At 31.6% G+C, this 13,765-nt stretch overlaps 1 protein-coding gene across 11 annotated transcripts; it reads right to left on the bottom strand.

The window, feature by feature from the left end:
* Window positions 1-144: 144 nt before the first annotated feature.
* On the bottom strand, window positions 145-13,226 carry LOC148620264 (transmembrane protein 220-like). 11 transcript variants are annotated; one of them, XR_015921758.1, is made up of 9 exons: window positions 13,109-13,226; window positions 11,071-11,211; window positions 9,882-9,911; window positions 8,095-8,155; window positions 5,280-5,406; window positions 4,434-4,499; window positions 3,116-3,796; window positions 1,424-1,510; window positions 145-542 (listed from the first exon to the last, which is right to left on the bottom strand). XR_015921758.1 is itself a non-coding variant. In XM_088581016.1 (8 exons), the coding sequence occupies exons 2-7, from the start codon at window positions 11,200-11,202 to the stop codon at window positions 3,625-3,627; spliced, it is 588 nt and encodes a 195-aa protein (XP_088437142.1). In that variant the 5' UTR covers window positions 11,203-11,211; window positions 13,109-13,226; the 3' UTR covers window positions 145-1,510; window positions 3,608-3,624. The 11 variants fall into 11 exon arrangements, 5 of the variants coding, with proteins under 5 accessions (XP_088437142.1, XP_088437144.1, XP_088437145.1 ...); XR_015921760.1 differs by having other exon boundaries at window positions 145-374; XR_015921759.1 differs by having other exon boundaries at window positions 3,608-3,796.
* Window positions 13,227-13,765: the final 539 nt, after the last annotated feature.

Below are 13,765 nucleotides of genomic sequence, written 5' to 3'. Positions count from 1 at the left end.
TTGAAGTTGTGATATTCTTTCTAAATCTTCGCAATTTAAACAACATCATATCTCCTAATGAAAGACAACATACTTTATTTCAAAGATGTGAATTGAATTGGGAATCATTATGCATTGAAGTAGATGTGAAAAATGCAGTCACCATTCTGTTAACATTTTATTGTTAGAAGTAACTCAATAGCAGTTATACATACATTTTGTATCATGATTAAATTGTGAAACTAGTCAGAAATATTCAACTGAAATCGTTTACAAATAAACTGATTACAGCACTGTTAATGGCTTTTACAGTAAGTGTTTTGCTGAGATATAACCTGTCTATATGTCTGTTCCTAAGATTGTGTTCTTTATACCTCCCACGCTAATTAATGGAACTGAAACAGCAGGCTAGGTGTCAGTAATTCAATGCAATGTGTGTATCAATGTGAAGGACATTGTAAGTTTCTTGCTAAACACTCAAAGAATTTTTATGAAGTCTTTGGAAAGAGTAATAAAGGGAACCAAGATTCTAGTGGAAATCTAAAGAATCCAGGGACAAAGGCCTGAAAACAGACAACACACAAGAAGTAACATAAAGTAACCAAAATAATACATACAAATAAAAAAAGTAAATGAGCAACTCTGATTCCTCTAAAAATCTGGAGTATGGACGAGGTGCCCTGATAGGGTTAGTGTACTCCGCTTTTCAAGAAACACCATCAGAGTTGCTCATAAAAAGTCGAGTCCAGGGTAGATGAAAGAGAAAAGGAAAACTATGGCATGTTGAGCAAATCGGTTTTCATGGTGCATCGTATGTACACGTGGATAGGCATGAAGAAATACAATTTTTGTTTGTGGACTCCAAAGTGATATGAGCCAACCTTAGGATCATTTATTTGTGTGTTACAGAATATAATAAATGTTTGAGGACATCAAAGGGAAATCATCTAACTTGCAAGTTTTACATGCAAGAATTTCAAAAAACAATTCCTCCAAAAACAGTTCAAGGACTTTATCTTTATAGGAAGGTTGGGCATAGATATGCATGAAATATGTAAATAATGTCAGAGGATATAATATATTCCAACTTGGGAGCTTTTCACATTTAAAATAAATTAAATGAAAGGTCACAACTCCATAAACCAGAGGTTCCCAGGAGCATGAATTGCTCATCTGGTTCAAGGGCAATAAATATAACAAGAATTTGTTCAACAATTTTGACTCAAGAAGACTTTGATAGGAATTATCATAAAGATCATTTCAGCAGCTGAAGTTTCTATCTATCATAGTTTTCAAGATATTGGCTGAAGGAGTCATCTGACAAATTTTATCCCTGGAGACTTTTGAAGGTCTTATAAATAAAAAGGATCAGTTCAGTAATTGAAAGAATTTGGCTAAACCTAACAGTTTTGGATATATATTATGCGAAAAACTATGGTCTTACATCTATGTTCTATTTTAGTAACGGCAGCCAAGATTGGTTCCAATTGGTCAAGTAGAGTCAGAGATGATTTTGTCTTGTTCAGTTTTTCTGAAAAAAAATCAATTAGTAGTCAACTGTACTAAACATACTAACACCCACCATCACAGTAAAGTAGTCAATGATACTTAACATCCTTACAACCAACATCACGTCAAAGTAGTCAATTTCGGTCAATGATGCTGAACATTCTAACATCCACCTCCACACCAAAGTACTCAATGTAACTTAACATCCTAACACCCACCACCTCACGAAAGTACTCAACAATACTGAAAATCCTAATACCCACAATCACCACACCAAAGTAAGTCCACAATACTGAACATTCTAACACCCACCATCACACCAAAGTACTTGACAATACTAAACATCCTAACACATTCTAAAATTCACCAGAGCACCAAAGTAGTCAATAAAGAACATCCCAATATCCACAATCACCACACCATAGTAGTCCACAAAACTGAACATCCTAACACTCATAACCACCATATCAAAGTAAGTCCATGATACTGAACATTCTAACGCCCACCATCACACCAAAGTACTCAACAATACTAAACATCCTAACGCCCACAACCACAACACCAGAGTAAGTCCATGATACTGAGCATCCTTACATCCACCATGACACCAAAGTACTTAACAATACTGAACATCCTAACATTCACCAAAGCACAAACATAGTCAATAATGAACATCCTAACATTCCAAATCACACCAAAGAAGTCAACAATACTGAACATCCTAACATTCACCAGAGCACCAACATAGTCAATAATGAACATCCTAACACCCACAATCACACCAAAAACATCATAACACCCCAAATCACACCAAAGTAGTCAACATCAAAACATCCACCACAGCACAAACATAGCTTGTGATACTGAACATCCTAATACCCACCATCACACCTTTACATAACACAATGCAGAAGCTTATCACATCATTAATTTCAGAAAAGATTTGTACATGTATGCAGTTGCAATCTAAACATATCAGCATTTGTTAAAGATGAATTTACGACAAGACCTTAGTTCTGAAACTCAATAGTCAATCAAATAACTACTGACAATTAAAAGCCCCAATTTAAAGGCATATAGTATAACAACATATATATTAGATACAACATACAGATAATATTTTTTCTATTATAATAATGCTGATCTTGGTCCCATATTGACATTTTTATGTTTATGTAATTTACTATTTTAAACTTTATATGTCCAAGTTTAATTTTATAAAACACTGTGCCATCATAATGGACTTCCTCCTGGCTAAGGCACAGATGAAAGTCAATATTTTCTTATGCGCTTTCACTACAGATACAAAAGATCTCAGTGCCTGTTTATTACAAACCTGCCTTATATAAATTGTAGTATTACCCATTAAGAAGTTCACTCAAAAAAAAACCTCCTTATGACTAAAACACAATGGAGAGTCACAATCACATATGTGCAGAGGTCACCAAGGGTAGATACTTTTCATATAATACTATTTATTCATATTTTATCCTTTATAATGAATTACATAAATACCTTTCTATATCAATCTTGATAATTGAAATTATATGTAGATAAAATGTTTAACACACCCATATGAAGAGATAAACAAATACATACAAATAAAGCTAGATGCAAGATAACTTACCAGCTCTAATGAGAACAACCATCCCAGTTGTTACAATGATAAAATCACTGACTTAAAAAGCTAATAAATAAAGTGATATTCTTGCACACTTTAGCATACATCACAGTTGTTACAAAGATAAAATCACTGATTTAAGCAGCTAATACAGAAATTGGTATCCTTGCACACTTAAGCATACATCACAGTTGTTACAATGATAAAATCACTGATTTAAGCAGCTAATACAGAAAGTGGTATCCTTGCACACTTAAGCATACATCACAGTTGCTAATATGATAAAATCACTGATTTAAGCAGCTTATACAGAAAGTGGCATCATTGCACACTTTAGCACAAATCACAGTAGTTACAATGATAAAATCACTGATTTAAACAAGTAATACAGTAAGTGGTATCCTTGCACACTTCAGCGCACATCAATGAAATTGACACTTGCTTAGATAATAATGTAATAATGTTATAAGGCTAAGAATGAATCAAATAATTTCAGACCTCCTTTATCAAATATGTCAGAACTCTTGCTTTCTGTGAGCTGTCTCAAACATGCCTCTACAATGTCCGTAACTTTGTCCAGAAGAATGGAAACATAAAGACCAAAGAATCACAGGAACTATTACAAGTACACAAACCAAGAGTAGTACTATATTCCGCAAAACACTATTACTAACTGTTCCTCCAGGCCTTAAATTAAAAAGTAACAACACAAAATATGAATCAATATAACAATTGTAACAAAATACAGAATACTAAGTTATCATGATATCCATAAAGCAACCCTGTATACATGAAATATAGAAATATATATAGTAGTATAGAAAGCATCCACTTATGGTACAATTTGTCCATACACTTGCATTCCTTATAGTCTGGATATCAAATGTCTATGAATGATAACAACAACATGATACCATTAATTTCTAGCAGTAGTATAAATGGTAGGAAAACTGTAGCCAGTTGAAAGGCTGCACACAACAAAATCAAAATTAAATTATGAGACTATATATATACATATCAGTGATTAAAAACATTCAAGAAATGTACTTGTATGAAGCCATCATTATGACACATTTCTCAGAATAAAAGTTTTATACTGTGAAAGTACTATTATTTGTGGGGTACCAATTTTTGAGGTTTCAGTGGGTAGGCCAAACCATGAAATTTGGTTCACAACAAAAAGGAGAATCCCAATGGTGCATATACTTAAAACCTAAAAACCATGAATTCAAGAATCCACAAACTTGTCTTTTGTCACTGATCCATGAAAATTGGTATTCACAAATTAAAGTACTTTCACTGTATTTTAACATATAATACAAACCTTCCAATGTTGGTGAACTTTGATATACATAACCAAACTATAATGATCAGCAATCCAGATAGTTCTCTGAAAAAAAAAAATTAACATTTACTTGTTTTGGTATCCTTATATACAAAAATTATATTCTAGATAAGCTCAAATCAAATAAAATCATTTTATCTTCAATATTTCAAACATTTTAATAACATAAAGTCCTATTAATTCTGGGGTCGTTAATTTTTGACAGATTCTGTTACTCCAACATATTCAAGGGTACCAATTGTGTGGTTTAAAAACTTGATCAGCAATTTTAAAGTGTTCAAATTCAATTTTGTAATTTTTTTCATGCATATATATCTGTCTACAACAAAAGTAGCAAAAATTAGTATCCTGTGAAATTAATATGTTTACAGTAACATTATTTTTTTTCCATAGAACCTTTTTTGTTAAAGTCTGTAAATAATATGATTTATAACAAACAAACTTAATTTATATGAAAATATTGTGCATCATAATTTCTATTGTATCATTTAAAAAAAATACACAATTTGCAATAAATAAGTTTCATATGAAAGACTTTAGAACAAACAAACAAAATTGTAAAGAAATATAATGGCATATAAAAATATAATATTTATTTTATTATAGTTCTTTTAATAGGAGGTGCACATCTTCAATGTATATAAGCATTGTGCAAATTTTGAGATATATTTGTATCATACTTATTGAGTAACAGATTACACAAAATAGGAACCCTTGACATTAACCTTAATTTTGATTAAAATTAAATTAAGCATAAGTTACCAAAACCATTATGTTCAACATACTATAATTGTAGAAAAACAATTTTCTATATTATTGACTTACCTCCCCTCTTCATGTTGAAGAGGATTGTTGGAACTCTTGATTTCAATTGATGTAATAATAATATACACAGACAATGCTATACAGAAACCCAGGAAGGAGAGTGCTGTAAACGTCCAGATTGAAGAGTCTGAAAATGAATAATGTTCTATTAACAACTTTATTTGATCCTTTGATAAATCAATGAAAACATTAGTTCTTGACAAAGAATACAAACCTGTTATAATGGCTTGGTATATTCAACTACAGAGAAAAAACAACAATTTTATTCAAAATCAAAACTCATTATTCAGATTAAAAAAAAATGTCACTTGCCTGGGACAAATCTTAATGAATCTTAGTATTTTTTAATATGAACTAAGGATAACTGGTACAATGATGCATAAGTGTGAATGTGAATGATTAACAGAACTAGTTTTTTTTCTATAAACATAATCAATACAAACTACAACTGCAAGTGATATTAGTAAACCTGCTAACAAATACCATTTGTGACTTCCAAGGAAAATGGCCACCCATCTGTTTAGTACAAAAACAAAATTATTTCATACACTCAACAGTAAAGGTGGAGCTAATCTTAAAATAACTTACGGAGAGATAGGCTAATGAGCAGATCAATTTACAATGTGTGACTTTTATAAATCCCATAACTATAAAACTTTCTTTCTGGGCTATAAATAAGGTACATTTATGTAAAATTAACATAGACAAAGTTGGGCAAGATATTGTTATTGTCCCACAAATTTTGTCTTGAGAGATGAAGTGAGAGATGAAAGAAGAGTTTGGAACACCAAGACCACTATAATATAATCCTACTTATTATACTAATTACAAAAAAAAAGCAATGCTACATAGGCACAGCTTGATACAACTACAGTGGTCAACTCTGAACAGTTGGGGCAAATATGGACACAATATTCACTTTGAAAAAAATTTAATTTCATAAAAGGCAGGCTAATGCCACCTCCCCATTCCCCTGGATCCACCAATTAAAATAATACATACATAGCAATAAAAAGAACAATTTATGCAAGTTCCCAAAAACTATTACATTAAGCCTTTCTTATAAATACATATTAAATTTATAAGTTACTTAGCTGGTTGTAAAAATTTTTAAAATCAGTCAATTTCTCACCACATAGTATACAATAATTATATTAGTATAATACACTTACATTCAATTTAATGAATCCTATTTATAACAGATAAATATGTTAAAAATAAAAAAATCAGTTAGAATACAACTACATTGATGAAGACCAAAAGATAGAATAATGTGTGTGTAGTTCAACTACAAGTATTTTTACCTTATCTCATGCACAAATATCATAATATAATTAACACACACTGTTGATACAGATTTGAACACATGTTTAAATATAACAAGCATGGACACAACATTCAAGCTCTGAATTAGGACTGTGATTAAATGTTTGACGCAGGAAATGAATTCACCTAGAAATAATGTGGCCCCTTTTCGGTCCCTCATTCCTTATCCATAGACTCAGTAGAACCTATGTACCCTAAAATTAATCCTTGTCTACCTCTTACAGTATGGCACCTAGCAGTATAACTTCAATGAGACCTTAAATTATTGTAATGAAAGTCAAGAAAATGCTTGTTTCTGGCCCTTTTTTAGGTCTTCATTCATTACCCCAAAAAATTACCCCTGGCCTTCCTTTGGTGATATGACACCTATAGTATCTTACTGTCTTCCTCTCACTGAATGACACCTTGTGGTAGAATTTCAAGAAGAACTTAAATTATTGTCAGAAAAATGTTTGGTTTCTGGCCAATTTCCATTTAAGACCCTTATTATTTAATTATCCAAGTCACATCCCCCCCAAATTCAATTCCAACTCTCTTTTAATGGAATGACACATTGTGATAAAATTTAAAATAGATCCATTCATATATACATGTATACTCAAATTAGTGTCTGAACATAAAAAATGCATTTGTCTGGCCCCTCATTCCAAAAAGTTCATGTCATAACCTCATAAATCTAAGCATTTATATGGTAGTATGGCACTTTGTTGTTTAATACAGAAGAGATCCATACACTTTAGGTCAAGTTGTCCAGAGAATATCAGGAAAATGCCTGTTTCTGTCCCTTTTTGTCCCCTAAATCCTAAACGGTTCAAGTCACAACCCCAAAAATCAATCCCAGACTTCCTGTTGTGGTATGGCACCTTGTGGTATCATTTCATAAAGATCAATGACAGATCTGTTTATACTACTTGATGAAAATCCGTATTTTTCACTGTATTCTATGGAAATCATCTGTAAAATCCTGAACTTCCTGAAATTTTAACAAATGTACTATGGAGATATTCACAATTCTTAGAGCATAATTTGCAGTCAAAATCCATAGAAAGTACGGGAAATCCATGTAAGTAAACACCTCTGCTATAAAGATATACCCAAATGATTAAGTGGACATGGTAGTGTCTATGGATTATTATGAGGACAGCACAATACCGTTATATTACTACAATTTTTTTTACGTTCTTAAAAAAACAAAGAAATGACAACAATTAAATGTACAATATTTGTAATTTGTAAAAACACAGGTGGCTGAAAACTTGGAAGTTTTGAGAGAGCTTAATAAGTAATGCAAATACTAAAAATTAATGTATTGACAAAGGCCACATCTGTAATTGCTTGCAATTGAAGATTTAGCTGTTTTTACCATCACCAGAGATTTAACTAGTTATGCAACTATACTCTGTCATTAATCATTAATGCCCAATATCCACTGATGAGTATATTTTGCAGTAATGACTAAATACTGGCAGATTATAAATCAGTTACGTACTTGGTAAATCTGTTTTTATGCAACTTAGAATTGACAAAATACCAGGAACAGTGTATATAGGCTGAAATTTCAAAAGAGACTTTACATTATTATAACAATATATCATAAATAGACTATAAAAATTGTAGGTCAAAAGGTCATTAATAGGTCATAAATGTAGCTTGAAGGTTGAACCTAGAATACTGTGAGAGTATTTGATACCAATTTTCAAGGAATAGGGAAAAATCACAAGTTCATGGATTCTTGAATTTGTGGTTCTGAGATTTTCAGTTTACACATCTATGGAAATCTCATTTCCTTTGGGAACCAAATTTTGTGGTTTGGCCTACCCACGAAAACGTAGAAAATTGGTATCACACACACAGCAGTACTTCACAAGATAAGTATTAAACCAGAATCAGAACAGTCATTTTTTTGCCCTTATTCCTAAATGGTTTCAGTGAAAACATCAAATCAATCTCAACCTTCATGTTGGGATATTGCACCTTGTAGTTTCTGGCCTTTTATTATTACCCGACTTGACAAAGGCGTTCAATATATATAAATCCTTGACTCGACTCACAACCCAAAAAATCAATTCCAGTCTACATTTAGTGCTATGGCACCTTGTATTGAAACTTATCCATTCTCTTTTACTCGTTATCATGGCCTAATGTAGGCATCAATGACAAGGAGAAGTTTTAGTAAGTTCTATTTAAAAATAATTTTTCAATGTTGACATTTTTGTTTATGTAATCCATTACAAAAACTATTCCATGTCAAAGACAAATAGGAAAGTGAGCACAAACAGGAATTTTTTACTCATTTCTCTCTAGATTAGGCCTTGGTTATTGTCTAGACATGAGAAAAATGCTTGTTTTAGACCCCTTTTTGACACCTTATTCCAAAAAGGTTTAGGTCTTAACCCAAAAAATCAATCCCAGTCTAAACATAGGATTGTAGTGGTATAGCACCTTGTAATAAAATTTCAAAGAAATCAATTCACTAATAGTTATGTTACTGTATGGACATCAGGAAAATTTATGTATCTAAACTATCTTTTTGTCCCCTTATTTCCAATATGTCCCAACAATGAAAATCAATTCCAGTCAGCTGACTATTGTGTTGTAGAATACTGTGAAACAATATCACAGATGTTCCTACGCATTTACTGGAGTTATTTGGTTAAATTCTATGAACTGCTTTTCTTTTACCTCTTTAGATCCCTAATTACACATCACTTGGGACCTGAGTGAGAACTCAAAAAATGAACACCTTTCTTTTGTGGTTCAGAACCTTATTATAAAATTTCTTAAAGATCAATAAACTAATATTCAAGTTTTGACCTAAAACCACATGACCAAAAATGACATCCCATACTATTATATGACTGCAAAGTTTTTATAAATGCCATGTTAGAATCTATAGTCAATGGTTAAGGTCATAGAGGTTATGAATGTACAGGACATAATACCTCATGGTGACAAACCTGTGTGCCAATTATAGCACGCCTATATCAACAGAGTAATTCCTATATACCTCTCTACTTTGTTCTCAGCAGGCATAATAATCAGTATATGTACCACAGCAAATAGATTTACAAAGTCTTAACTTAATACTAGAGATATTTTATGTAATCAATTCAATATCATAATACAAATGTTTATTTCTCATGAATATGCATGTATTGCATGCAGTATAATGCAGAGTGCAATTGGTTCAAATTATATTCACAATCACTAGGTCACATCATTCCCTACATTATGTCATTATTTAAATTCATGAATAATCTTAAAAAATGTACCTACCACCCAGATGTACCAATCACTGTCATTCAGCTGAAATAAGTAAAACAAGCATACAGCATTATGATATTTGCTTCTGTTCAAGATATGTATACATATATTGTACTTAGAAATTATGTTTTATAAAAGAAAATTTAAAAGAACTATCTTAAAAAGTATTTTTTATATATCAATCTAGATAATTCTTATACATGTACAATGTACAGCATATTAACTGTACACAGTAGCATGCCCGCCAGCCCAAGACTGCCAATTTTTTTGGCAAGGCTAGTTAATTTTAGCAAAAATCTAAATACATGTAGCCATATAGTAAATATATTGAAAAATTGTATTCAGGACTGGTTAGAATTTGAGTGAGTTTCCTGCCCTGCAGTATACATGAAATATGCCCTTTACTGTACTTATAAGTGTACACATAACAGATATCTATTATTCTAATATGATGTCTTCACATCATCAAACAGTGTATGTCGGTACAACCCCACCTTTAGCACCTGCGCACTGTCTCTGTGCTTTCACTGTCGCTTCAAGATAAAACACTCATTTAAAAATGTTTATGTGATAATTTAATGGCTGAGAGGTTATCTAATTGAAATCAAATATAAAAATACACACATTTAATACATACGATGACATAAATATAAAAATTTTATCCAACTTCAATACGGGTAAACAGGCAAATATTCATGTGAAATTCACATGAAATTAACATGATTTTCATGTGAAATTCACTAAACATGAATTTCATGTTAACATGTCATGTGAATTTCACTTGAATGCTCCATTCACCCGAAATTCACGTGAACTCTGTCACTTAGTTTATTTGCTCAATTCAGGTGAAAATCATGTGAAATTTGTGTGAAAATCATGTGAAATAATTTTGCCTGTGTAGGTTAAATGGAACAGCTGTTATTGTGGCTACCCCAAGGGAATATTTTGTCACAAAAATTACTGTATTTGTCATAATAGAAAAGAAATAATTTCTTCTGGGGTAGATTTGTACTCATTTTAACATGGGATTGGCATTTATATTCTCATTTAACACCTCGCTGTCGCCCTGTGTTAAATAATCAAACATAAATGCCGTACCCATGTTAAAATGAGTACAATTCTACCCCTTCCACGAATTATTTCTTAATGAAGAGTATTCATACGAACATATAATTCACAACTTGAAAATTTTAAAACTTACATTAACATATGCTGCCAACAAAAAGAATACAGACATTATGGCATTGATCATTCTCCAGATCTTAACCCCTGGTGGCAAAGATTTAGATGGAACCTCATCTTCAAGGGGAACAACTCTGTAATCATTCTTCATATTTGTTACCTAAAATATAGTGCAAAAAAAAGTTGTTGAATACAATTACATGTATGCTGTGATAGTTTTCTCTGCAGCTTTTAAAAAGGGTATGGTCATCCAGGTTAATCAAAGTACTGTTAGCACTGAAGGTTTTTGATTATTGTGAAAATAGTATCATACAGTCAATTTCAAAGATTATACAATGTAGAATAAAACTGTAATCATAGATTAGCATTTCCCATTTAATTTAGAACTGTTTTTTTTTTCTTTTTTAAAATGTTGAAATTGGTACATTATCGATCAGTACGTTTCCATCATTTTTTTTTTTGTTTGCTTTCAATTTTAATTTCTTTAATTTGTAGTTGCTCTCAAAATTTGGTCAATTTTCCAATACATCTGTTATTCTACATATTGTACATGTATTACACAGTTCCTCTTCCCTTAATTAGATGTTCATTAATAATCAAAAACTGATATTTTTTTAGTATTATAATTTTAGGCTATGCTTGTAAAAAACAGCTTTTTGTATTCAAACAATAACTTTGTTGCTAATGTAACAACCTACAGGAATACACAGTATGAACCATTTCCTTAAAAACACCCACTGACTGCACCTGTATTAAATATTCAAACAATTACTTCTGAATTATGACTATCATTTCAGAGTCAGAACAATTTTGAGTCATTCATATTTCAGACCCTTTAGGGATGTAGTCGCAGTGAGTTCCTATATATAAAGCTTTATACAATAAGACTGCATCCCTATCATGATCATCTATTCTCGCCTGACCAGTGCTCAATAATTCTTGGTAATGTTTTTGCAAGTTATTATAATGGTGTTTTTAACTTCACTGCTAACATTTCATTAAGTTTAGTCAATCTAATTAAAATTATACTGGGATAAAGTAGACAATAGTTCCAATCTTAATGAGAAGAAAGATTCTGAAAGGATGTTGTCAACAGCAAACTTGTTTACAACCACTGAAAATTCCAAAATCAGCATTACTTAATCTATGCCCAATAATAAAAATAAACCTTGAAATTGGTAAAAATTAAAAATACATGTATGGTAATGTTAGAAAATTTAACATAGTTTGTCACTTACACTAATCAGCCTGATAAATAAGCAATGTACTAAAGAGATGGATTATTCACATTTGAAAAATTTAAATTTTCGGACAACTGAACCAAATAAATATTTTGTTAACAAACCAATGGCATCTACCAGTGTCTGACTGGTTTACTGTATGAAATTAGAGTTATGACTTGTATAAAATATAAGGAACAGGGCAGAAATGATGGCCAAGTGCCTGTGGTTAAGCACTTTCTTCTTCAAATGAACTTTTCAGTTTTTGTACATTATTAACCTATTGGTCAAAGAGTAACCAGAGCCCTGGTGAAAATATAAATACATTTTGTATATGGTCTGCCACGGTGCCTAATTGTACACTCTCAATCACTTTTATATTGGAACATGATAAAAAAGCAAGACACTAACATATAAAGACAATTACCCTTGTATTAAGGGAAAATACAAATCAAGCACAAGTCGTTATCCAGCACATGCGCTTGTTTCGTACAAAAAACAAAAATAATAAGTACTTATAATTTTCATTTTTTATACGAAACGAGCACTGGTCAGGGAAGTCTAACAGAAGATATACATGTAAACATGTACATGCATTCCTAGTCATGTGTTGATTATACATCCAACAAGTCAATTTTTTTTGTGTAGCAGAAGTGGGAACTTGTATGTACAAATAATCAAAAGGCATGATACACATTTGTAAAAACAGAAGTCGTAGCTATGCCTATGGTCTGCCTCGTGCTTCACTAAACAACTGCACAAAGTTAGAAAATAGCTTGCTATTCGAAGATCTGTTCGTTTTTGCTTGCATAATTTACAAAACAATTTGTTATCTACCTGAAATTAGTACTCTTAAAAGTTTAAATGCATTGTAAACTGTGAGGCAAAGTCCATGTGAAAATAGACAACTGCTATGTGTGATTTGTTTACGACATTATTCATGGATATTTCGGCCTCTGGCAATTTTGGCCCATATTACTCGACAAAATGCACTTTAAATAGGGGTTGGAAGACGAATACAGTTCATTACGTTTTTATAACAAGTTGTCGTCGATTGGCTCATTTTTATGGAAAGCCTAAACTGTCTGATGAGATACACATTTGTTTATGCGTTGTCAATTATATATTACTTGCTGTGGTTTTATAATTACATGTGGTCATTTTGTATTTACGTTATGTAGGAACATCTTTACATTATGTTGTTTCGTCTTTACGTTCTGTAATTTTGTCTTTACGTTCTGTCGTTTTATGATTACGTTATGTCAACATATATTTACGTTTCGTGGATTGATCTTTACGTGCAGTGGTTTTCTTATAACGTGAGGTCGTTTCATCTTTACGTTATGTCGATCTGTAAATACTTTATGTGCATTTTCTAAATCCACATAACGTAAATATATATATTGACATAACGTAATCATTAAACATCAGGCGTCCCATACATTTTGGATGATTGAAAGTTTTATTCATATATATATATAACGTCTCAGAATG

The sequence above is a fragment of the Perna viridis genome, chromosome 4 (assembly GCF_037379345.1).
Source record: "Perna viridis isolate PV_CMFRI_1.1 ecotype Kerala chromosome 4, ASM3737934v1, whole genome shotgun sequence".
Taxonomy (NCBI): Eukaryota; Metazoa; Mollusca; class Bivalvia; order Mytilida; family Mytilidae; genus Perna; species Perna viridis.
Note: the sequence above shows the minus strand (reverse complement) of the source record. Positions and strands in the feature narration are given on the sequence as shown.